The sequence below is a fragment of the Bombina bombina genome, chromosome 6, assembly GCF_027579735.1.
Source record: "Bombina bombina isolate aBomBom1 chromosome 6, aBomBom1.pri, whole genome shotgun sequence".
NCBI classification, from domain to species: Eukaryota; Metazoa; Chordata; class Amphibia; order Anura; family Bombinatoridae; genus Bombina; species Bombina bombina.
In genome coordinates, this window is record NC_069504.1 from 325,174,058 (window position 1) to 325,200,041 (window position 25,984).

At 38.5% G+C, this 25,984-nt stretch overlaps 1 protein-coding gene across 1 annotated transcript in view; it reads right to left on the reverse strand.

Annotated features, from left to right (window-relative positions):
* LOC128664413 (dynein axonemal heavy chain 3-like) overlaps positions 1-25,984 on the reverse strand; it is a 2,586,207-nt gene that overhangs the window by 1,476,653 nt on the left and 1,083,570 nt on the right. Inside the window, exons 37-38 of the mRNA XM_053719244.1 lie at positions 11,217-11,347; positions 50-150 (exon numbers count right to left, since the gene is read on the reverse strand). Of these exons, the coding sequence (XP_053575219.1) occupies positions 50-150; positions 11,217-11,347 (232 nt within the window). The remainder of the gene's footprint in view (positions 1-49; positions 151-11,216; positions 11,348-25,984) is intronic.

Below are 25,984 nucleotides of genomic sequence, written 5' to 3' on the forward strand. Positions count from 1 at the left end.
GCTAAGTTACTGATAATAATACAATGTTAAGCAAAATATAATGTGTTACCTGCTGACAGTAGCTGGGGAAGCCTGCTCGAGGTCCAATACCTCAAAAATAATGTTCTGCTGGGAACTCATCTGAATAATTTCTCCACTCATCAAACACAGCTGCAAAATAAACAACAGATTACAAATGTGGGCATTTTATATCAGGTCACTATTTCCCTGTGCTTCATCTAAAAAAGACACATTTAAAAATGTATTCCAGTCTTGCTTTGTTTTTTGTTTTTTTAAAAAACTCTCAGGCTTGAAGAGGTGAGCCCGTGTACACCAACAGACATGTTGCAGTTGTCCTTATATTGTATTGGGCATTACTAAAAAATACATAAGTGATAGTTCAATTTTAAGTAGCTCTTAGTTAGGGCCAGATTACAAGTGGAGTGCTAATTAATGCTCCCGCTCAAGCGTTAACAGAGCTTGTGTTTGTCGGGTTGCACTCGTATTATGTGTTGAAAGTAAACAGTTTTGGCTAAACAGAGATATCTTCTATTTATTCATAAATAAATATTTCTACATATACAGTATATGATGCAGGTTTGGTACTATATATATATATATATATATATATATATATATACACACAAGACACACACATGATTATATAGGTATATAAGATTATATATAGGTATATAGATATATACAGATGTGTATAGAAATGTCTATTTATAAATACAAAGATAGTAATCTGGCCCTAAATATATTAAGGATAAAAAAATCATAGTTAAGTAAAATAATGTGTTTTCAATTACTTGCTATACCAGTTGCAAAGTACAACATGTAATGAAGTGTTCCTCTATGTTTATTTTTATTGCTCTTTGAAACCACAGCCCATTAAAATGGTTTAAACTTGCAGGGAGAACAGATGTCTTTATCTTATCATTCTATAAAAATAAAGGCTTTACACTCCAGTAGGTAAAATAGATATTTGGGTACACATTAAAGGGGAGGAAAGTATACAGCAACACTGTCCCTTTAAATGCTACTCTTCTTCAATATGCAAGTTAGTAATGTTAGAATAGCTGTGTTAGTACAGCAATTCAGATGCCAAAAGTATTGTAATAATAATGTGCATGTTAGGGAATTTGAGTACAGGGCCACTTAAACAATTGACAAAGTATTTTATAACTGTACACAAAAGTAATCCTCTTTATATTTCAAAGAAAAGTATAACACATGATATATAAACTATAAAAAAAAATAATTAGCATAAAGAAATCCAAAATAAAATTATTCAAGTTAAGTTAATTAAAAAATTAAGAAAAGCTTGATCTTTTAATATATAATTTTGGATTCACTCTTCTTGATTCATTAAGAATCCAAAGAGCGATAAATCTTCCTAATTCATATCCACTCAAGTTTGGCGTTATCTCATACTTTAAAACAGTGCCATGCAATATTATAGGAGATGGAAGGATTTTCTTACTGGTGTGTTTACCGCTGCAACGCTTAAGATCTTGAAGATTGTTGATGCTTATATGAATATTATTAGGTAGGTGAACAGAAAACACATATGAATTGATCAAAATCTATCGGCTCTTTATGGCTCTTTTTCTGTCCGAAAAGACCACTTTTGGCTTCAACACATTCACAATAGAACATTTTCAGGTGTTTCTCACACCTATAATCACATTTTCGACTTACAGAGACAAAGAGGTGGCACACAATGTGGTCCAGATGACAAGTAGCACGCGCTATTTATCGCTTTCGATTGAGCGCAAGCACCATCAGAAGTAAACTTTTAGCGAGTTTATTACAAGTCAAAGTAAATGGCTTGCACGCAAGAGAAACCCAATGCGCTATCTTCAGGACTTCAGATATCGCTATCACATTAACTAACTACTTCTCCCCATAGACTTTAATGTAGCTGATAAAAGTAAAAAAAAAAAATAACATTAATCACTTGTGCACTAACCTGACACCTCATTTTACATTCCAATGTTTTTAAAATGGAAAAAAAAAATATTTTTAAATATATATCTATACCTATATACAGTATCTATATGAACATATGCAGATATATGTAGGAATATATATTTAAAAATACTAAGAACATTTTCTACCATGTGAAGAACATTGGAATGTAGTATATTTACAGTAAATACACAGTAAAAAAAACAAAATATAAAAATTGATTTTAAATATTTTTTTATGTTTTAAGGTATTTTATTGGAAAGGGCTCCAAGGTATGTGTGTATATATATATATATATATATATATATATATATATATATATATATATATATATATATATATATATACATACAAAAACAAGGGTAATCAGTGCTCGAAGTATATAAGTTATCTGCTGGTCCCAATATATATTCTCATCCACTAGTAAGAATATATATTTTATATAGATATATATATGTGTGTGAGACAATTTACAGTTTATGTAACAAGCAGTCTTTTTTAAACATAGTATATAACACCACTAATCGCTTAATGGAAAGGACACAGACTGTGAAGGGTAGTGCAAGAGATTACAGAAAGGCTGCCAAATCAATATCTCTCTTTAACCCTTTAGGTTCCAGGGTCTCTAATTGGTGTATCCAGACTGTCTCTCTTTTACGTAGTTCTAAAAGGCTACTACCTCCTCGTTTGCCTTGGTGTACTTGTTCTATTGCCTTGATAAAAAAATCATTTTTATTTTTTCTATGAATTTGTGTGAAGTGGTTAATTAAAGGGTTTTTAAGAATTCCTGCTTCAATATTTTTCACATGTTCCAAGCAACGAATTTTAAGACCCCGTGTCGTACGTCCAATGTACCTTTTTGGGGTGCTACAAGTGCACTCCAGCATGTACACTACATGATCAGATTTACAATTAAGTAGACCTTTAATAGGATATTTATCTCCATTTTTCCACTATCTATATATTTGTTAAATTTTTTATCCCTGTGTATATGTGCACAACAAACACAGTTTTTTCTTGAACACTTATAGAAGCCTTGTAAGTTGGTAATCTGACCTTTATTTTGCATCTCAGTTTTTTTAGTTTTCTGTGTGTCGCTAGGTGCTAGAAAATTTTTTAGGTTTTTATTTTTCTTGTATGTAACGTTTGGTTTGTTACCTATGGTATCTTTCAATATTGGATTACTTTTCAATATTGATCAATTTTTCTGTACTATATTTTTAATTTTCCAGTGACCCTCATTAAATGTTGTAACAAAATTAATTCTGGTATCTCTTTTTTGTTTGACCTTTGATGTATCAGGTTCAATCACAGTTGTTACTTTTGTTTGCTGGTTCTTACCATGTACTAGTGTTTCTCTGTCTAGTTTAATTGCTTTTTCGTATGCCCCTTGAATAGTCTTAGTTGAATAGTGTTTCTCTGTGCATTTGTCTTTAAGGCATTTTGCTTCTACTTCAAAGTTGTTAATATCTGTGCAGTTTCGCCATAATCTCTGGAATTGCCCGAACGGGATGTTTTCTATCCATTTCGGGTGATGGCTACTTTGTGCATCTAAATAGACATTAGTGTCAGTAGATTTTCTATAAAGCTTGCTGCATATATTCCCATTCGATATGTACAAAGTGACATCTAAAAATTCAATAGAGGAATCTTCTAGTCTTTGTGTGAAGGTAAGATTCATGCAATTAGCATTTAGCTCTTGTACATATGTATCCCATGAATCTACTTCACCATCCCAAATGACCAGAATGTCATCTATGAACCGATGCCAAAAAATCACATTTTTGTGTTTAAACTCAGAATTATCGTAGACCATATCTCCCTCAAATATGCCCATGTACAGGTTTGCAAAATTGGGCGCAAATTTTGTGCCCATTGCAGTCCCTGTACTTTGCAGGTAATACTTGCCTTCAAATTTAAAATAGTTATTCTGTAAAACATACCTAATTGATTCTAATAAAAAATTCCTCTGGATAGGAGCAATCTGATTAGCAGTATCTAGTGATCTCTTAATGGCGTTTATCCCCCGGTCATGAGGGATTGATGTATACAACGCCGTTACATCGAGTGTTGCCCATTTGTACGTGGGCTTCCACTCTAACCCTTCTATAATTGGTAAGAGATGGGGAGTGTCCCTAAGATATGACCTTAAATTAAACACCATAGGTCTTAAAAACCGATCCACATATTCTGAGAGTCGTAATGTAAGCAAATCTATTCCCGAGATAATGGGCCTACCGGGGGGGGGTTTAGGCTCTTGTGGATTTTAGGTAAGTAGTAGAAGATTGCCATCTTTGGTTCATCATTGGCTAGATATTTTCTCTCTCTTTCTGAAAGTACTCTGTTTTGGTAACCATTATTTATATGTTCCATGTATGTCCTTAGGAATATAGGTGTGGGATCACTTCTCAGGGTCACATATGTATTGTTATCTGAGAGTTGACGATTAGCTTCCTCAGATAATCTTTCCTGTCTAAAATTACAATCCCTCCTCCCTTGTCAGCCTCTCGAATCACAACCTGTTCATTATCCATTAGTGTTTTGTCACTTGTAATAACAAACATTTGTCACTTGTAATAAACACTAGAAAAAGTGTCTTAAATGGTATTTTAAATAGTATCAAAACAGTACAATTATTAATATAAATTTTTTAAATAGCACAATACAACTACTGGTGTTATAGTTCCGTTTTTGCCCACAAACAAAATGGCGATAGAGGGGCCAAAAGGAGGCTAATTAGAATAAGCCACACGCATTTATAGAGCTAGGTTGGGGGGCGGCCCACACCTCTGATGAAGTAACCCATTGGTTACGAAACGTGTTAGGCTCCGCCCCCCACCACACGTCACAGATTGCACGCATTGTGTGCACAGCTTACACAAAGCTGCATAAGGTACTCAGCTGCCACGCTATCTAATATAGTGGGGCAGTTTAGAGGTAAGCCTTTGGTGCTCCATAACTTGGATACTAGAGAGCATATTAGTCTGCACTTGTAAACGGTCCATATCACAGGATCCTGTTACCTGTCTGAACTACAGCTCTTGTTTTATATGTATATATGTGGTATTTTATATGTCCCTACTTGAGATCTAAGTGGGATTCACTGTATGTTTTAACCATATATAAATAAAACATTGGGTTTTTAATTCTGTCACATTGTGTAGTGCTGTTAATTTGGTAAATAACCCATATCAGTACACATAATCCACCCCTCATTCACTGGTAACCACCCGCAAAATATTGAAAGCTGGGACTTGCTGAAAGCATTTGAACTACTGAAGAACCGTGGACAAGCAGGAAGGGTGCAAGGAGACAGAGTATATCAACATAAGTGCCTTTAAAATACCTCATATCTTGAGGGTATACCAGGTGAGCGTGGATTTTTCCCACTGTTATTTATACATTGAGTGTGAACGTATTACACAAAGTTTGCCCCTGTGCACCTGTCTTTCTCCATACCTTTCATATATATATACACATATACACACACACACACATACATGTATATATGTGCTTATATTTGTGTATATACAAATATAAATGCATAAATACACATGTACCCTTTAAGTGAGGTCTTCAGTCACGCTAAACTGCAAATTTAAATTGCGATTGGCAGTGAGTGTTTACTTTCCACTTGTAATAGACACACAATTTAGCACAGTCGCAATATTGCAATATAATGACCCTGAGCGAACAATAGCATGCCACCTTTAATCTAGCCCCGTGAAAGTGAGAGACCTTGTGATTATACTGAACATGTATGGAATATTTTATTTTGATATGAGTTCAAAACTTATCGCTCAGTGAAGAAAGTTTTGTATGTTAATAAACCACTTTAGTTGGAGATGTGCTGTACTTTTAATTTTAGATGTCTGGTTCTTCTTGGCAGCTTTAAAGAAAAGACCTGCCACAAATACAGCAGCACTTCACATGAAGGGACAGCCTACATTAAAATTGTTATTGTTTAAAAAGATCGATAATGCCTTTACTACCCATTCCCCAGGTTTGCACAACCAACATTGTTAGATTATTATACTTTATAACATTTAAATCTCTAAATTTCTGCCTGTTTCAAAGGCTCTGTTGACAGCCTCTTAATCACGTGTTTGTATTTCCTTTTCACAACAGGAGACTGCTAGTTCATGTGAGCCATATAGATAACAATTTGTTCACGTCCGAGAAGTTATTTAAGATTTAGCACAACACAGTACTAACTGCAAGTCAATAGATAATAAATACAAAGTCATGTGATCAGGGGGCTGTCAGAAGATACTTAGATACAAGGTAATCACAGAGGTAAAAAGTATATTAATATAACAGTGCTGGTTATGCAAAACTGGGGAATGGTTAATAAAGGGATTATCTATCTTTTAAAACAATAAAAATTATATTGTAGACTGTCCCTTTAAGGATACTACCGGGTGTGAGTAAGGAATGAAGGAACAGTGATTATTCTGTGAATTGTATCTTTTGTACCCCTGAATGTGTTCTTTCTACTATATTGGTTTTAATATTGCCCTTAGTGATATTGTATTAGACTGAGTATTATTGTGATCATAAATACCCTGAGCACTTGTGCTTTGGTGGGACACAACATTGATATCAATTTGCCTTTTCAAAATCAACACCTCAAGGCACTTGTTAAAGCCCCAAAATTGTATTTTTAACATCTTTGCAAGTATTTCAAGACTATTTGGAATCATTCTATTATATTGCGCATGTACAAGACATTCTGGAATGGCCACAGAAGACATTTTAGAGGTGTATTAGCATACCTAGGGGCCTATCTATAAAGCAACGAAAGGAGCTTGACAGCCCGTGTTTCTGGCGAGTCTTCAGACTCGTCAGAAACAGCAGTTATGAAGCAGCGGTCACAAAGACCTCTGCTCCATAACCTGTCCGTCTGCTCTGAGCAGGCGGACAGGAATCGCAACAATTCAACCCGATCGAGTATGATCAGGTTGATTGACACCCCCTGCTGGTGGCCCATTGGCCGCGAGTCTGCAGGGGGCGGCGTTGCACCAGCAGCTCTTGTGAGATGCTGGTGCAATGTTAAATGCAGAGAGTGTATTGCTGCACTGTCGGATCAGGTCCGCAAGACATTTCTTAAATATGCCTCATGGTATGGATTCATTAATGCTCTATTCATTGCTATTTTATAGTATGTCAGCAGTGGGCAGGACACACATTTGCATATGTATATATATATATATATTAAGTGCAAGATAGCCTTTTTTACCTGTGGGTAAAATGAGATCTGGACCCTAACAGATAGAAGACTACGAGTTTCTAATAGGAGGACTTCTCTCATCATGAATTTTAGCCGTACTAAAACTGTAAAATGTGAAATTATTCCATTACAATATTGCATCTGCAAAGAAGATGTACAAACAAGATTATGACTTCATAAACTGTTTTTTAAATGGAAATTAACAGCACGTTTTACAGTTTAATTAAACTATTGTACCTGAATAGTGATACAGTGAGCGGCGCTAAAAAGAGTTGTGAATTGATACCTTTGTTACATAAATTAACAAGAACCAGCAACTACACCGTTGTGTAATGGTATAAGTTTGCCTATATGTATGAGAATAGCTGAGTCTGACTAGCATTGCAATATTGTACAGTGATTACCACAAAGGGATTTTGAGGCGAATATGGTTTTATTTTATTTCCTTAAAGGGACAGTCTAGTCAAAATTAAACGTTCATGATTCAGATAGGACATGCAATTTTAAACAACTTTCTAATTTACTTTTATAATCAAATTTTGCTTTGTTCACTTGGTATACTTAGTTGAAAGCTAAACCTAAGTAGACTTCTATGCTAATTTCTAAGCCCTTGGAGGTGGACTCCAAACTGAATGCATTTGACCGTTTTCCACAGTTAGAGGGCCTTAGTTCATGTGTGCTATATAGATAACATTGTGCTCACACACGTGGAGTCATTTAAAGGAATATGAAACCCAAAATTTTTGTTTCATGATTCAGATAGAGAATACAATTTTAAACAACGTTCTAATTTACTTCTTTTATCTAATTTATTTCATTCTCTTTGTATCATTTGGTTAAGGAGCAGCTATGCACTACTGGTTTCTAACTGAACATGGGCGAGCCAATGACAATCGGTATATATATATATATATATATATATGCAGCCACCAATCAGCAGCTAGAACCTAGGTTCTTTGCTGCTCCTGAGCTCACCTAGATAAATCTTTCAGCAAAGGATAACAAGAGAAGGATGCAAATTAAATAAAAGATGTAAGTTGTAAAGTTGTTTAAAATTATATTCTCTATCTGAATCATGACAGAAAATGTTTTGGTTTCATGTCCCTTTAAGAGTAAGCACTAAATGCCTGAAAAGAAAGTCAATAGAATAAATAAATAGTTATGTGATCAGGGGGCTGTCAGAAGAGGCTTAGATACAAGGTAAATACAGAGGTAAAAAGTATATTAATATAACCCTGTTGGTTATCCAAACTGAGGAATGGGTAATAAAGGTATTATATATCTTTTTAAACGACAGAAAATTCCGTAGTAGACTGTCCCTTTAACCCTTTTCTCTGCTAAGCCTTTTTTCACCCCAGTGCTGAGCCAATTTTGCTACCTACATTTCAACCCTATTGTTGTCAAATTTCAGTGAGTGGCCAACACAAATCACATATTGGTTTTTTTTTCATCAGACCCAGCAGATTCACAATATACTATTATTATATTTATAATTCATGGCATGTGTGATAGCTGTGGCAAAAACTGTACAACGTATAATTTTGCTTAGCTTTTAGTAAATAATATTGAAAATGACCCAGTGACCACAGCTGTTACTGTGATCTCCTGAATACATTTTCATCAAGGGTAGCCACATGTGAAATAGGGGCCCATAAGGGATTTTGGGGGTTATAATATAGATTAAAGAGGCCCCATTGTGTAGTACAGAAAAAAGCACATTGTTTCTTGCAAGGTGTTCATTGTTACCACAGTAATCATCTGACCATACAAACAAAATTCATATATGTTTTTAAAAGAGGGACTTCTCAACTATAAAATAAACTTTATTAGGGTTCTCTTTATTGTGCATATAATGTAATACCCCCAAGCAAATGCCCATTTGTATTTGTTTTTTTAACTTTATTTTTAAAAGATCTAATGTGTGGTACTGTTCCATGAAGCCTGCCCACTAGGCCACCAACAATCCCTGGCCTGTAACTAGGGATGGGCGAATGTTTCTAAAAATTCAAAATTTAAAACTAATTTTAATACATTCGTTCGAATCGAATTTCTAATGTTTATATAGCATTCTAACATTCTATTTTCAAATTTTTGTTTTCAAATTTTTCAATAAAATTTGAAAATATTCTTTTGAATAATAGAATGTTTAGCTATGTATTCATTCAATTTCAAAATGTAATATTCGAATGTGACATTTAAATTCTAAATAGTTTTTCTAGTCTACAACTGTGTTTAATAAATGTAATATTCGAATGTGACATTTAAATTCTAAATAGTTTTTCTAGTCTACAACTGTGTTTAATAAATGTAATATTCGAATTTGAATGCTACATTCGAATTCAAATGTCACATTCAAATTTGAAATACTATTTCTAGTCTAATACTGTGTTTTAAATGTAATATTCAAATTTGAATGTGACATTCGAATTCGAAATAGTATTTCTAGTCTAATACTGTGTTTTTTAAAAGTAATATTCAAATTCGAATGTGACATTCGAATTCGAATGTGACATTCACATTCGAAATAGTATTTCTAGTTTACAACTTTGTTTAATAAATGTGATATTTGATTTGAATGTGACATTCGAATTCAAAATAGTATTTCTAGTCTAATACTGTATTTTATAAATGTAATGTTCGAATTTGAATGTGATATTCGATTTGAATGTGACATTCGAATTCGAGATAGTGTTTCTAGTCTACAATTGTGTTTTATAAATGTAATATTCAAATTCGAATGTGACATTCGAATTCGAATGTGACATTCGAAAACTGTACATTCGAAAATCGAATTTTTAAGAATATTCGTTCTTATCAACATTCTATTAAGTAAATCGAATTTCTATAATAACATTTGTTCTAACATTCGAATTCGAGTATAAACACATTCGCCCATCCCTACCTGTAACGAGGGGGACTTCCAAAAACAGTGTTTGATAGGTGATCCCGCTGCATTACGAGAATTTACAATTACATGCTCTATCGAAATCATAAATGTTTTAATTAAATTTGTTCATGTCTTTTTAACATGGTTTTACTATTTTCATTTTTTAAACACACACATATATATAACAAACATTTATTGGAGATTGAAATAAACAAATAGGAAATAGCATCTGAAATTGCATTGGACTATGAAAGGAAATTAAACCTAACATTTTTCTTTTATAGTTCAGTTAAAGCCTACCATTTTAAACAACTTTCCGATTCACTTCTAGTTCTATTATCAATGTTGCTTTGTTCTCTTGGTTTCCTTTATTGAAGGATATGTACTACTGAGAGGTAGCTAAACATACTGGTAAGCCAATGACTATATATATATATATATATATATATATATATATATATATATACATATACAGCCACCAATCAGCAGCTACCTTCCAGCTCTTGAGACTACCTAGGCATAATTTTTTTGTTTAAAACTTTATACTCTGAATCATGAAAAAAACAACATTTTAGGTTTTATGTCCCTTTAATATATTTTGATTTACTTAAAGGGACGTTCCATCCAAAATTGGAATACACATGGATGCATTTCAGTTTAGAATAGAAACATTTAGTAATAGAATTTTTTTTTTGCAAAAATGGATCTAATAAAAGCTATAGCAGTTTCAAAAGTGTATTTAAGTATGCACCGTGCATCGGCATTTTAAACACAACACTTGCTCAGAGAACCTAGGGTGCTTGTACTATCTGGTAATGACTCAATTAGTTAATAGCTGAAATGAAACAAACCCCACTGATGATCTGAGCAGCTGCAGTATTTACAATTCTGGTACCCTCAGAATATCTAGCTATTTTGCACGTGCACACGCAATAAAACAGTGATAACTTTTATTAGAAGCATTTTTGCCAATACATGTATATTGCAAATATGTTTCTTTTTGAAGATGGAATTCATCTATGTGCATTAAAATTTTGACCACAATGAGCCTTTAACCTATTATAACATTTGTTTGTTGTTTTCCGATATTGCAATTGTTTGTTTGATTATCATAATTGTAAGACAATGTGCAGAAAGTTCACTTACTTTCTTATTATCATCAAGGACTGTATTCATATTCTCAACCCATACTGCATCAACCGGCCCATCAAATATGCACCATTTCCTTCCCTGGGATGAACTTGTAGCATGTTTTCGAAATACATTAGCTAAAACACCTATAGAAAAGAAAACATTAATACTAAGACATACAGTATATACAGTATCTGTAATAAAGCTCTGCATTGCAAAATATGTGCTTAGAAAATGAATGTTTTATGTGTTTAATAATTTAATCTTATAGGCTAGCACAATTTGCAATGCTCTGCATGATAATTAGAAGTCTTTTTCTGTATGTATCTTATTTTCTCTTCTGCAAACAGTTAGGGGAAAATATAAATAAGATTCTGCACTGATCAAGCAATCCATGTATAACAGGGAGCTGCTAACTCTTTCCTCTCTAGGGGAGTGGAAAAAACATAGTTGCAATATAACAGAAAACTGCATGAAAAGGGCAAAATAATTAATGAGAGTACACTGCATACTTTTTTTTATAAATATGATTAACCATATTTATTTCATTTTGAGTTGTATCTCCCTATATATTTCATTTTTTGCTTGCTTTTTTTTATATACTACTAGTCCTAAAGCCAGTGTACACAGGCCATTTTTTGTAGTACAGCAGTCCCACCACTTGCTCTCTCCCTCCCCCTCTCTTTTGCTAACTCTCTCTCTCCCCCTCACTTATTCGCGCTCTCTCGCCCGCTCTCTTTTGTGCTCTCTCTCTCCCCCTCTATTTTGCGCTCTCCCCCACTCTTTTGCTCTCTCTCTCCCCTCTCTTATGCGCTCTCTCTCCCCTTCTCTTTTGCTCTCTCTCCCCTCTGTTTTGATCTCTTTCCCCTTTCTTTTAAGCTCTCTCTCTCTCTCCCTCTCTTTTTCTCTCTATCTCCCCCTTCTCTTTTGCTCTCTCCCCCCTCTTTTGCTCTTTCTCCCCCTCTCTTTCACTATATCTTCCCCTCTCTTTCACTCTCTCTTCCCCACTCTTTCACTCTCTCTCTCTCCCCCCTCTCTTTTTCTCTCTCTCTCTCCCCTCTCTTTTGCTCTCTCACTCCCCCCTTTCTCTTGCTCTCTCACTCTTTTCCCCCTCTGTTTTGCTCTCTTTCTCTCCGTCCCTCTACCCCCTCTCTTTGGCTCTTTCTCCCCCTCTCTTTTTCATTCTTTCTCTACCCCCTCTATTTTGCATTCCTTCTCTCCCCCCTCTCTTTTGCTCTCTCCACCCCCTCTCTTTTGCTCTCTCTCTCCCCTCTCTTTTGCTCTCCCCCTCTCTTTTGATCTCTCTCCTTTATTTTGCTCTCTCTCCCCCCCCCTCTCTTTTGCTCTCTCCCCCCTCTATTTTGCTCTCTTTCTCTCCCCCCCCTCTCCCGTTTTTTTTTTTTCTCACATGCCCATTCTTGCCCTATCGCGGCACTCCTACTGGCCACGCCCCCTCGTCCCGGCCGCTCTGTTCGACCACGCCCCGGTCATGCCCATCTGACCCGTTCCCATCACAGCACTCCCGCCGACCACATCCCCCTTATCACGGCCGCTCCGCCTGACCACACCACCGGCCATGCCCCCACAATGGCCGCTTCCGCACACCCTCTCTGCTCTGCTGTCAGATCCTAAAGGCCAGGTATGTTTGTCCTTGTGCAGTCTCTACTGCGCACGACTGCATCGGACAAACATACTTAGCCTTTTATTATATAGGATTTTTACATCAAGAAGCAACATAAGTAAAAAAAAACAATAAATATTGTAAACAACCTTAAAGGGACAGTCAAGTCCAAAATAAACTTTCATGATTCAAATAGGGCCTGTCGTTTTAAACAACTTTACATTTTACTTTCATCACCAATTTTGCTTTGTTCTCTTGGTATTCTAATTTGAAAGCTAAACATAGGAGATTCATATGCTAATCTTAGACCTTGAAGGTCGCCTCTAATCTGAATGCATTTTGACAGTTTTCTACCACTAGAGGGCGTTAGTTCATGTGTTTTATATAGATAACATAACATTGAGCTCATGCACGTGAAGTTACCTAGGAGTGAGCACTGATTGGCTAAAATGCAAGTCTGTCAAAAGAACTGAAATAAGGGGGCAGTTTGCAGAGGCTTAGATACAAGGTAATCACAGAGGTAAAATGTGTATTATTAAAACTGTGTTGGTTATGAAAAACTGGGAAATAGGTAATAAATAGATTATCTATCTTTTTAATCAACAAAACATCTGGTGTTGACTATCCCTTTAAATCAAGTTGCAAAGTCCAATTGAAATGATAGAATCGTCATGTACATAGGTTGCCAGGCATTGATGACAAAGTCCAAAGTAACAGTGTTGTTAGTAGTAGAAATATATTTCTCTCAATGTGCCTTTACTATAACCTTAAAGGGACAGTTAGCACTTTGGGCTCCATTTATGAAGCTGCTGATGTATTTGCTATGCTAGTTAAGTAGCCACTGCTAGTTAACTTCTCTGCCAACTCAAGCAGGTCAGAGTTAGTTCAGATACAACTGAGATGACTGAAAAGACATGAATTCCCTCACAATTGATTGTGTAAAACCAGAGGGCCCTTTGAGTTTCTAATATAAAAAAAAAATATATTATTCTAATATAAAACTTAACAATACAATTATTGATTTTATCCTTTATTCCTGTAATTTAAGTCTGAAACTTTTTTTTTATTATGATAGGCAAGCCTAACCCTGCCACATATCTGTGTCTAACTGTTTTGAACAGCAATTATCACATAAGGAACTGCAAAACAATGATAATTTGGCTAACATGCGTGGATCAACTCCATAAACAAGTAAGGATTGTATCCACCAAATAAGTAAAGTAGTGGGCGGAGTTGGGCTATTAAAAATCATTTGCCACCATGTTAATTAATTATATGGTGGCAGAAAAATCTTATAATTACAAAGTATTTATTGTCCCATTAAGTTCTTAGTTGTCCAAAGAAAGGAGACAGACCATGAATTGTGGCAAATTACTATGGAATATTTGATACTACTAGTTTTATCACTCTCAGAAGAATGAAAGATTGAGTTAGTTCTTCAAGGACTAAAACCTTTTTCTTTTTTTTTTTAAATTTCAAATAATTTTTATTTATTTAAACAAAATGTAACAGTCATTGGGGACTCGCAGGGCCCCTACACAATGTAATACATAACCTATCAAAAAGTGCTTGAGTAGAACAACACAAAAAGAAAATTGAAATATCAAAGTATCAGAGGTAGAAGTAGGTACATTTCTAAGAAATTATCAAAGGAGGATGGGAGGGGGGGGATCCTATCTAGAATCGTCTGAGGCAGACGAAGTGTGTATTCTTAAACCCTAACCTGGGGAAGCCATGTGGTGTCATGTGTGTCCGTCCAGTCAGCCCAAACCATCTCAAAAAGGTCACTTTTTTCAAGACTATAGAATATGTCTCTTTCCATGGAATGTAAGTAGGCCATAGTTCTAAGAACATCAGGCCAACTAGGGGGAGAAGCCCCTCTTCCAGCATCTAGCAATATTAGTTTAACTGATGACAGGAGATAAACACAAAAGATCTGTTGATGTTTAGGGAGGACGTGCAAATTTAGGTGTAGAAGAGCTGTGACTGGACTTTTAGGTAGGTGGATCTTGAGAGCAGACAGAGTGCGGAAGCATACGTTCCATAGAGGTGACAACCTAGGGCATTCCCACCAAATGTGGAGCATGCTTCCCTGGGAACCGCAGTCCCTCCAGCATTGTGGAGAAGACGTCGGAAACATTTTAGATAGCCGCACTGGGACCAGATAAAATTGGGAAATAACTTTATAGTGTGTTTCGAACATTGTCACACAATGCAGTGATATTTTGGTTAGGGTGAGGGATCCCTGCCAAGCGTTAGCCAAGATTTGAGTGTGAAGGATAATATCCCACTTACTTAAATGTGGAGCCAGGTCTGGAGGCACCGTACCCTCCAGGAGACAGTAATGTCTCGATAGAGGCTTGTGAAGTCTTTGCCCCCCCCTCCACACAGACTCCCATGGGGTAAGCTGACGTGAAGTGGAGGGGGAAAAACCCCAGCTAGAGAGGAAACTTTTAATCCTGGTAAGTTCGAAGTGGAGATAGGACAGAATATCTTCACCAGGTCTGTCCTTAGACAATGAGAAATAACCATCCCCGCTGGACTCAGACCAGAAGTCTGAAACTTGCTTCACCCCTAACCTAGCCCACGTGTTGGGTTGCATTTCAGGGAGGCCTGTAAAGAGGCCTGGAATAGAAGTGATCGGTGAAGGGTGTGGCGCAATCAGCTTGCGGTGACGAATCTTGTCCCAAACAGCCAGGCATTCCACGACTACAGAATTGTGTATATTCAGGGTTCTACGGCTATGAACCGGGGTCCAAATTAGGTCCTTCAAGTAAATATTGAAGGGTAGAGAGGCTTGTTCGATGTCTCTCCACCCATCTCGGGAGTGGAGTACTCCCCACTGAGAGATGTGCGTGAGCATGGCTCCCTCATATTATTTTAATATGGATGGGGAGGCCAGCCACCCCAACTGGACTGGGAACTGAAGGGTTTTATGAGCTATTCTGGGGGTTTTGTTCTGCCAAATAAATTTAGTACACTCGCTTTGAAATTGTAGCAGAAGGTGGGTGGGAATTCTGATTGGGAGGCATCTAAATAGGTAGGTGAGCCGCGGAAGGAACAACATCTTAAGGGAGGCTATCTGGCCCATCCAAGAAATGCTCTTGTGATCCCAGACATTTTTTAACGCTCGTAGATCTGCCAGCAGGGGCAAAAAGTTATCCTTGACCATCTGTTTCAGGTCATTAGATATTTTAATTCCAAGATGGGTAATCCCTTTGCTAGACCATTTGAAGTCGAATTTCTTTTGAAGGGCTGAGACATAATTCTGGGGATAACCCCACCAGTAAATTTCTGTTTTGGGGGCGTTAAGCTTGTAGAAGGAAAGAGAGCCAAAAGACTCCAGAATTTCCAAGAGTCTAGGGATCGTGCGAAGTGGGTCTGCAGAGAACACCGTCACATCATCCGCAAACAAGGCGATGCTGTGTTTGGAGCCTGAGAGTGTAATTCCCTCTAAATCCTTGCTGGCGCGGATTGTTTCTGCCAGCGGCTCAATTGCCAGAGTGAACAGGAGCGGGGAGAGAGGGCAGCCCTACCTCATGCCATTGTGAATAGGGAATGAAGTTGAATGAAATCACATCCCCCTGACCGTTGCCGTGGGGTTGGAATATAGAGCTTGAATCACGAGGCGTATGTCGGAGGGGAATCTGAAAACGTCGAGAGTCTCCCAGAGGTAGCTCCATCTGACTCTATCAAAGGCCTTCTCGGCATCAAGGGAGATAACCGAGAAAGGCTTGTTCATTCTCGTCGATTCACAAAAAATATTGATGAGGCGTCTAGTGTTATCCTGGCCCTCACGATTTTGTATAAACCCTACTTGGTCTGGGTTGACTAGGGTAGGCAGGAGTTTGCAAATTCGATTAGCAATCAGTTTGGAGTAGATTTTTATGTCCACGTTTATAAGCGAAATAGGCCTATAGTTGGGGCAGAAGGAGGGGTCTTTGTTTGGCTTGGGAATCATAATGATCTCAGCCTCCAAAAATTCCCTTTTAAAACTTCCTTCTTGTCTGGCAATGTTAAAAAACCTAAGGAGCAACGGCAACAATTATGAGCTGTAAGTCTTATAGAACTGTGCGGGAAAGCCATCTGGACCAGGGGCCTTATGGGATTTGAGGCGCTGGATAACCTGCTTTACTTGCAGCAGAGTAAACGGGTTAGTCAAGGACTCCTGCTGTTCCGTCGATAGGGATGGTAAATTTAGTGAGTCAAGAAATTTTCTGATCTGTTGTGTAGAAGCAGGGGTCATAGTCTCAGCACTCTCAAGGTTGTAGAGCTTGGAGTAATAGTCTGAGAAACATTCCCCTATCTGTGAGGGGAGTTTATGGGTCTTATTGTTGTACGAAATTTGATGAATGCGAGATGTGCTATTCCGCTGGCGCAATTTGTTTGCTAACAGTGCGTCTGCCCTATTACCTTTATAATAAAATAACTGCTTGAGTCTTGTGAGGTTCTCTTGTGTACGTCGCAGTTCTAGATGATTAATATGCGAGCGCACGGCTAAGATCTGAGATGACAGTGTTTACAGTGGGCTTGGGCTAGAGAAAGTCCCGCTTTCTTCCTAAGGTGGGCTTGCTTGCGGATAATATAGCCTCTGGTTACTGCCTTAATGGCTCCCCAGAGTGTATCATCAGTTGTCTGGCCATTATCATTGAGGTGGATGAGTTCTGTGAGATCTCTTCGCAACTCCTCCCTGAAGGGAATATCCGCTAGAATATTGCACGGAAGAGACCATCTGCTTTTGTAGGTCCGCAAGGACTGGGTCGTGATCAGACCATGGGCAGAGAGGAATATTAGATTGGAGCACTGAGTCCAAAGTTCCCACCGAGCAGAAGATGTGGTCTAACCTAGAGTAGGTTTTATGCGCCTGGGAAAAGTGGGTGAAATCCCTGTCTGTGGTGTGTAGTGAACGCCAAATGTCATAGTACCCAAATTCAGACATGATTGACCTGAAGCGTGTGGAGAGGAGAGTTAGCTGGGAGGGGATCCTAGTTGGGGTTAGCGTCTTACGGTCTAGTTTGGTGTCCCAGATCATGTTGTAGTCCTCTGCAATTATGACTCTACCCTGTTTGTGTTGGTCAATTCATCTCAGAATTTTCCTGAGACAGGCAGGCTGGTGGGAATTTGGTAAGTAAACCGAGACTAGGGTATGTGTGACATGATCTAGCTTACAAACCACTATAGTGAATCTGGCCTGGGGGTCCCTTAATACCTGGATTTCCTCATAAGCTACCCTCTTGTGAATCATGACAGCAGTCCCTCTGGCTTTTTTTGTGAATGGAGAGCACTCAATGGTCATGTATGATCGAGAATAGAATCTATGGGGAGTATCAATCAGCCAGTGGGTTTCTTGTAGAAACACTACATCGGGGTTATGGTGGTTAAGCATGCGGGAGAGTAGGCTCCTCTTAAAGGGAGAGTTTAAACCTCTAGAATTGTGTGTGCAGACTTGCAGGCGGGACATTCTTTGTATCTAGTCCAGAGGAATGGGCGGGCGGAAATAATATCTGGGAGGTTTAGGACGTACTCTTGATAAGAGGTATGTGAGGGTAGGGAAAGGGGGTGTTAGTCAACACGTAAGGAAGAAAAGTACCTACAGACAGGTGGAAATAGTCCACCTAGGTGGAACCCTGGCGTGGGTTAACCTATGAGGGGGGAGCTAAGGGTGAATGCACGAGAGGAGGAGCTAGGAGGTCCAGCCCCACTCCGCTAACTAGGTGTATATGTGATGAGGGAACAAACTGAAGTGCAAATAAATGTCAACCTGTGGGCCCAATAAGGATACAACCCAAAAATAATAAACTAAGTGAACACAGAGACCTGACAAGAAACAGTAAATGTAATTAACAGACTAAATACATAAGCATAGCCTGAAAGAATAGAATGAAGTTGCATATGATCAAAAAGTTGTATATATCCATCAATGCAGGCCCTACTCCATGATACATCAGTGTATCAACAAAAGGTGAGGGGAGTAGAGATGAGATCATTCCATCGTGTCATGGCTATGATATGTAAAACAGAGGGAGCACAGAGGCCTGACGGAAAACAGCAAATTGTAATAAAAATTGTAAGCCTATAAGCCTAACGTGAGACAGTAGAGTGCCGACATATATAATCAGATGGTTACGATTTTCCAAACAATACATACCCCACTCCATAACCTAATGGCATAACAGAAAAAAGTGATAGGGGTAGAGGTAGGCAAATTTTATCTCGGACAACCTGTAATATATAGTGGGCACATAAATCTGGCATACAACAAGAGATGTGATGAACATTCTGAATACATAAACCTAACAGGAGACAATAGAATGAGGACTTATATGATCAAAAGGTAGCGTATTTCAGACAGTACAAACCACATTCCAAGATATTCAAATCTATCGGCCAGAGGTAGAGAGAGTAGAGACAGGAGTATTCTATTGTGCCATGCCTGTGAAATGCAAGCCACAGCGGACACTTAGGCCCGACCTGAGCCAATAAACTGTAATGATCGGCATGGACACATAGGCCTGGCATGAGACAATAGAATGTGGTCATAAGAGATAGTAAAGACCGAAGCATTTCACCATGTCGTGTCTGTGGGATGTGCTGTAGCGATCAGTGTGAGCACACAGGCCTGACACGAGATAATAGAATGCAGTCATAAATGATCAAAAAATTACATGTTTCATACAACACAATACAATACAGGCCCCACTCCTTAATTTGGCAGCATAACACCTAAAGGAAATGTGAGCAGAAGTAGGCATACTATAACCCGTCAGGTCCCTGAAATATAACTAAAGAAAATATGACCTCTCAAGAGGACAGAGACTCCAGATGGATGGAGTCCAAGGGCTGCTGTGTTTTCATCCTCTTCGGTCTTTGTTCCTTAACCGACCACTCGGGGGCCATAACTCGCAGCTTGGATTGGGTCGCAGGGGGTCCCCTAGGGTCCACTGCCATGAGGCCCCATTGACCCAGGAGAGACGTCCCTTGAGAAAGAGAAGTCACCGTGAATGTTTTATTGTCCTTTGTAATTATTAATTTAGTAGGGTAACCCCATCTGTATTTGATATTTTCCCTGCGGAGGATCTAAGTAACTGGCTGGAAGTATCTGCGGTGCTGTAGAGTGTGCGCAGATAGGTCGGGCAGTAGCTGTATGTCCTTGAATCTCTCTGATCTCTGTGGTTTTCTAAAGGCCGCCTGCATGAGTCTGTCCTTGAAGAGAAAGCTATGGAAACAGACTATGACGTCTCTCGGTTTCTCCTGTGAGACAGTTCTAGGCCGCAAGGCTTTATGGGCTCTTTCCATGGTGTCAGTTAGCCCCTCCATTGGGCCTAGCAGGTCTTTGAAGAGATCTTTCAGGAAGGTTTGAAGTCTTCAGGGATTCCTCTGAACCTTACGTTGTTTCTGCGTGCCCTATCCTCTACATCAGCAAGTTTAAACTCCAGCTGACTGATCTGGTCCGCCAGAGATTCCGAGTATGCCAGCAAGTTTGTGTGGTCAGTGGCAAGATCATCCTGTTTTCTTTCCAGGGAGTCCACCCTGTCACCAATCTCAGAGATGTCCTTGCGGAGTTCAGCATGGTTGCGCTGAATTTCCTTGGTAATGGAAATGGTTTGGTTTGCAAGCATTTTTTTAAGGGTTTCCTCCGTGATTAGGTGCTGAGGTCTGACCTGTGGCGTGAGGTCAGGTTGGGAGCTGTCCCCCAGAGATTCAGAGTCACTCTGACCATTGCTAAAATCTTCAATCTGGTCTTTAGTGGGTTGCGTGAAGTGATCCAGAACCGTTTTTTTAACTGGACCTGGGGTTTTCGAATGTCTCCTAGCATTATGGGGCATTTTCAAATGAGAGGAAAATACCCTATACTAAACAATTAAACCTTAGTTAGAGATTATGAAAGAGGTTTGTGGACCTGACAGGTTGATAAAGAAAAAAGAAGAAAACATACATGCACAACAGTATTACATGACGGAGCGGTGCCAGTCGACCACTAGTGACCTCTATCTCCCCATAGCGGCGATTATGGGCAGAATGCTGCCCTACAACACTTTGTGTTTATCAGAAGACGCCGACCCACGCGGAGAAAGAGGTCCAGTGGTGCCTTATAAAAAACCACCTTTAATTTATAGTTTATAATTTATAATTTATAGTGGGGCACCTCTATATTCCTTGAAATAGGTTATCCCTTCGGACTCAGGGAAGGAGGGATACGACCCAAAGGAAGGGAAAAAGGAGAGTGGAAGTGACCAGTCTACGTGAGCAGGCCGGAAAGGAGGAGTCCGAGGGGGGGGGTTCAATGAGAGCAAAAGTGATTAACACCAGAGTGAGCTTAGCAACATATACTACCAGAGTCAGTGACTCCTGCCGACCAATGCACAAAATGAGAAGCTAAATTTGTCTTCTCTTTTAGCTGACAGGGTAAATAAGTGCAGTGAGCAGGCAGGAGGAACTGGGGTCTAAATAGTGTGGTGCCCCACCTCCTGTAAGAGAAAGAATGCAAGTTATGTAAAGTCACAACACTCAAGTAAAATAAAACACTCCACTCTGTGCAAGGGCCTCAGAGGAACAAAGGCTGACGCAGCAGCACAAAAAATCACATTTCTATGTCAGCACCTCCTGTTGATAGAGTCAGCAACAAATAGGGGCAAGGGCTGCCGTATAGTAGGGAAAGCCTTTAAGAGACTAGTAAGTGTCCTGAGAGGTGGTGGCAGGAGAATGTTAAATAAGGTACCTGTGTTGTTTGTGTACAGGTATTGCTGCTACTTTAAACTATTATTTCCTGTACTAGCAGAATAGTGCGGCCTCAATAAAAGTATGCAGTTATAAGTGGCTGCCTGTACTTGGCGAAAATAGCAGTGTTACACTAATGGAGATGGCAGGTTTTCTTATTACAGAGGCTGTTGCCAACATCTGAGTAGAAAAGTACTGTGTCTCTTCCTAGTCGTCAAAATGGCAGGCCCAGTATAAACTGTATAGTAATTGAGTCTATACTGAGGTCTAGGCTCTGGAGGGACTATATGCCCGCAAACCATTCACAAAAATAGAGGGTACAGGAATCCCCAGCGTGGTCACAAACTCATAGGTAGCTGGGGCTACAAGTGTAGTAAAATAAAGAGTAATGTCTTACCCCTATAGGAAAGCTCAGGTGCTATAGCAAAGATGGATGCTTTCTTCTCTCCAGGTCTAGCCAGCAGGCTCACCCCCTCCTGTCAGCCGAGTTGTTCGTGCGGTCACAGCTCAAGAGTGGCTCTCAGGACTGCAGTCATGGGGAGGGGATTCTCAGACCGGCCTCAGCAGAAGGATAAGGTAGGACCGTTAGGGTACACCTCACATAGGCCTCCGCACTGTTCACTTGCTTGTAGCGTGTGGTTAACCCGCGAGGCCAAGATGGCGGCCATTCGCGCCACTCCACCTCCGGCCCGCTATCTCACCTGCAGCTGGTGTCAGGGCTCACTCGACAGGACGCACCAGTGAAGTCTCCAGGATGGGGTTTAATTGGTAGGTCTCAGCCGGTTGCAGGCGCTGGGTATATCCAACCTCCAGGGGAGTATGTTCTCCGGAAAGCGCCTCCGTGTCAGCGCACTACCATGGGCGCACTTGTCACTCCGGACTCCTCAGCTAAGTTACTTGCCCTGTACCGGAGCGGATCCCCAGCCCTCCGGTACAGCAAAGGACAAAAGCAGAGTAGGTGGGTGCGCGCCAGGGGCTATGCGCTCCCTCGGGAGTAAGTCCGGACCTCAGGCTGTGGAGAATTGGTCCGATCAACTGTACAGCCGGAATGGGGTTGATATAAGGTGCCCCCCAGCAGTAGAATAAAGGTTTTTAGGAAGAAATAGACCATTATTAAGCTTGTATTGCAAGTCTATACGGAGGAGCTCTGCACCACAGCGTCTGCTCTCCACGGCGGTTAACTCCGCCCCCCAAGGACTAAAACCTTAAAGGGACAGTTCACCCAAAAAAATGTCTCCCCTTTAAATTATTCCCAATGATCATTTTTACCTGCTAGAGTGTATTATATTGGTTACAAGTAGCTCCTGTCCTCATATTTCAGCATTTGAAATAGCTGATTTAGCCTGTGGTATAGCCCCCTATACTGAAAGTTTTTATACTGGAGTATAGGCTATTGAATAGCCTAAGTAAACACAGCCAGTAGAGGAAGTTACACTCTCAGTGGGAAGCAGGATAGTTAAGTAATAAAATGGTAATTGTCCATTGTTCTCTTTATGTATTGAGCTTTGGTGTTCCAGCCAAAAAAAAGATAAGGAAGCAAGTCTGTGTACACAAAGTTATAATATAATGAGATATGATATTTGATGCTAAAGTGTCCAGTTTTTAAAAATTTGATTAAAAAAAGGGGCACTTTAATTCATGAATATTTACATTTCACTCGTGTTGTGAAAAAATACTTACCTTTTAATTTTGACAGCCACTCCATCTTCCTCCGCCCATCGCAATGCCTCTTCCTGGGCCTAAAATGATGAATCCGGCTTTCTTCCAAACATGGTGTTGAATCAGACACTGATTCCCCTGAGTGGGAAGCCGTGATTGGAGGATGACCTATCCATCATTTCTGACGTCAGAAATGGCTTGCGACGACCGGAGGAAGCTGGAGCTGCTGTCAAGTTTAAAAAGGTAAGTATTTTTTCACAAAGAATTAAATGTAAATTTTGCTAAATTAAAGTGCCCCTGTTTTTAATCAAAATTTTAAAAAACAGGCACTTTAGCATCAAAATTTACATTCACTTTAATGTTCAACCCACTGTAATAGGCTGTGGTTTCAAAGCACAAAATCAGCTACTTCATATACACAAATAACCATGAAAATGCAATTTCTCAAATATTTTATACTCTGCAGTTGGTATAACAAGTCATTTAAAATTCATTAATGGAAAAACTATTTTACAGTGTACTGTCCCTTTAACGTTCCTGACTAAGCAGTTTTGCTACCTTACTGACTACAAATCAAATATCAGTATGCATTTGCCCTTAACTATTATATTAATATTTACTGACCAATCAGTGCTGCATTTATATTAAGGGTTCATGTTTGTTTGTATTTATAATATAGCTGCAAGCATTCTTTCCCTTTTTCCTCATCTTTTTCTCCTAATCATTCTTACCCTTTGAACTATCTCTCATAACAGCAGAACAACATATTAAAGGGACAGTCAAGTCCAAAAAAAACTTTCATGTTTCAAATAGGGCATGTAATTTTAAACAACTTTCCAATGTACTTTTATCACCAATTTTGCTTTGTTCTTTTGTTATTCTTAGTTGAAAGCTAGACCTAGGAAGGCTCATATGATAATTGCTAAGCCCTTGAAGGCCGCCTCTAATCACATGCTTTTGTATTTGCTTTTCACAGCAGGGGAGAGCTAGTTCAGGTAAACCCCATAGATAACATTGTAAGCACGCCCGTGAATTGTGGCAGACACTGCACTAAGTGGCTAAATTAAAAGTCAATAGATAATAAATAAAATGTCATGTGATCAGGGGGCTGTCAGAAGATGTTTAGATACAAGTTAATCACAGAGGTAAAAAGTGTATTATTATAACTGTGTTGGTTATGCAAAACTGGGAAATGGGTAATAAAGGTTTTATCTATCTTTTAAAACAACAAAAATTATGGTGTTGACTGTCCCTTTAACTGATAAATAACAGCACCTAATCAAAGCGTAAACTTTTCAAAGCATTGTATTTACATTTTACCGATTAGTCCACATCAGAATATATAATAGATCATGTATACAATTCCTTTATATGGATAAGCATCTATTAATGACTTTAAATTCACCCCCAGGTCTAAAGGTTGTCACTCTATTCTCACCATCTCTATTTATCCAATAAACCTCATTCTACCTCCAACCTTTGCTAATCTCTAATACATATTCTCTTTGAAACTTTCATTACCCCTTTAACCTATATATAACTCCTTCACCCTGTGCTACGCCTCTGGTTTTCATTTTCTGCACAATTTTTATATCATCTTAAAATAATACAAAATTACATTTCAGAATAGGCCCTGTACTTTTCAAAGAGACATTTAAATTTCATTATTTTGACAGGAGAATTACAAAATCTCTGGAACAAAAATGAGTTCTTTTATTTCATCACTCTGGCCTGAAGCCTTTGAGTTTATCAGAGGTGCAAGATATGCATTGCCTCTCTATGATAAGGGTTATCAGTTTCCTGCAAATAAAAACAGATATGTGCCAGGCTAAGAATCTGCCAGATACTCATGAATAGAAGAACAATTTATATTTAATTCTCTTTGTCTGTATTCTACTAAGCATGCCTATCAAAGAAAAGATTGAGCAATTACTATTTGATATTTTATTTTATTCAGAGTTAAAACAATGCATGTAATAGCCTCCTTTGTTTTACAGATACACACAGGTTTCCCATGATGCATAAATAAATAAAACAGGAACAGCATACATTTTTTTTAGGCTTGTGTGTTTTTATATTTTATGAAATGAAGACATTGCTTGACAGGTAATTAAAGAGACAGTTCATCCAAGAAAAGAATGAACAAAGGACATTGGCATGTGTCACAATGTGTCAAGTAAGCTGAATGGCACCTCAAAACTAAATATTTATATAATACTTATACAAAGAGAAAAAAAATATTAAAGGATAAGTCCAGTTTAAAATAAAATGCTCTTTATTATTAGAGCATTATATTTTTTTAAGAACATTCCCCTCACGCATTGTGGTCTATTCCAAGCAATTAGAAAAGCTGTGTAATGTATCTTACGTGGTTTTTCATAGGGGTGTAAAAAAAAACGCTTTATAACTTGTAGTAAAAACTACAAATGATAAAAAAACTGTAGTAAAAAATTTATTTATTTTGTCCCCTTTTCCTGTAATTTAAAAAGAATTGTAGGCTTTTCAGTTCACCAAAATTTCTATATAGTATGCTGTAATCATTTTTAAAGATCTTAAAGGCTCTTCTTATCTCATACACATTGCAGTGGTCAGTTAATAACAGTGATAAATGAAATGATAAAGTAATTACCTTTACATTGCTAAATTCTACACAGTGATTGTTTGCACAATGACTTTTTTCATTTGTCCTTAAGCAGAAGAGACATGGGGGCCCATTTATCAAAGGGCTTGCGGACCTGATCCGACACTGCGGATCAGGTCCGCAAGACCTCGCTAAATGCGGAGA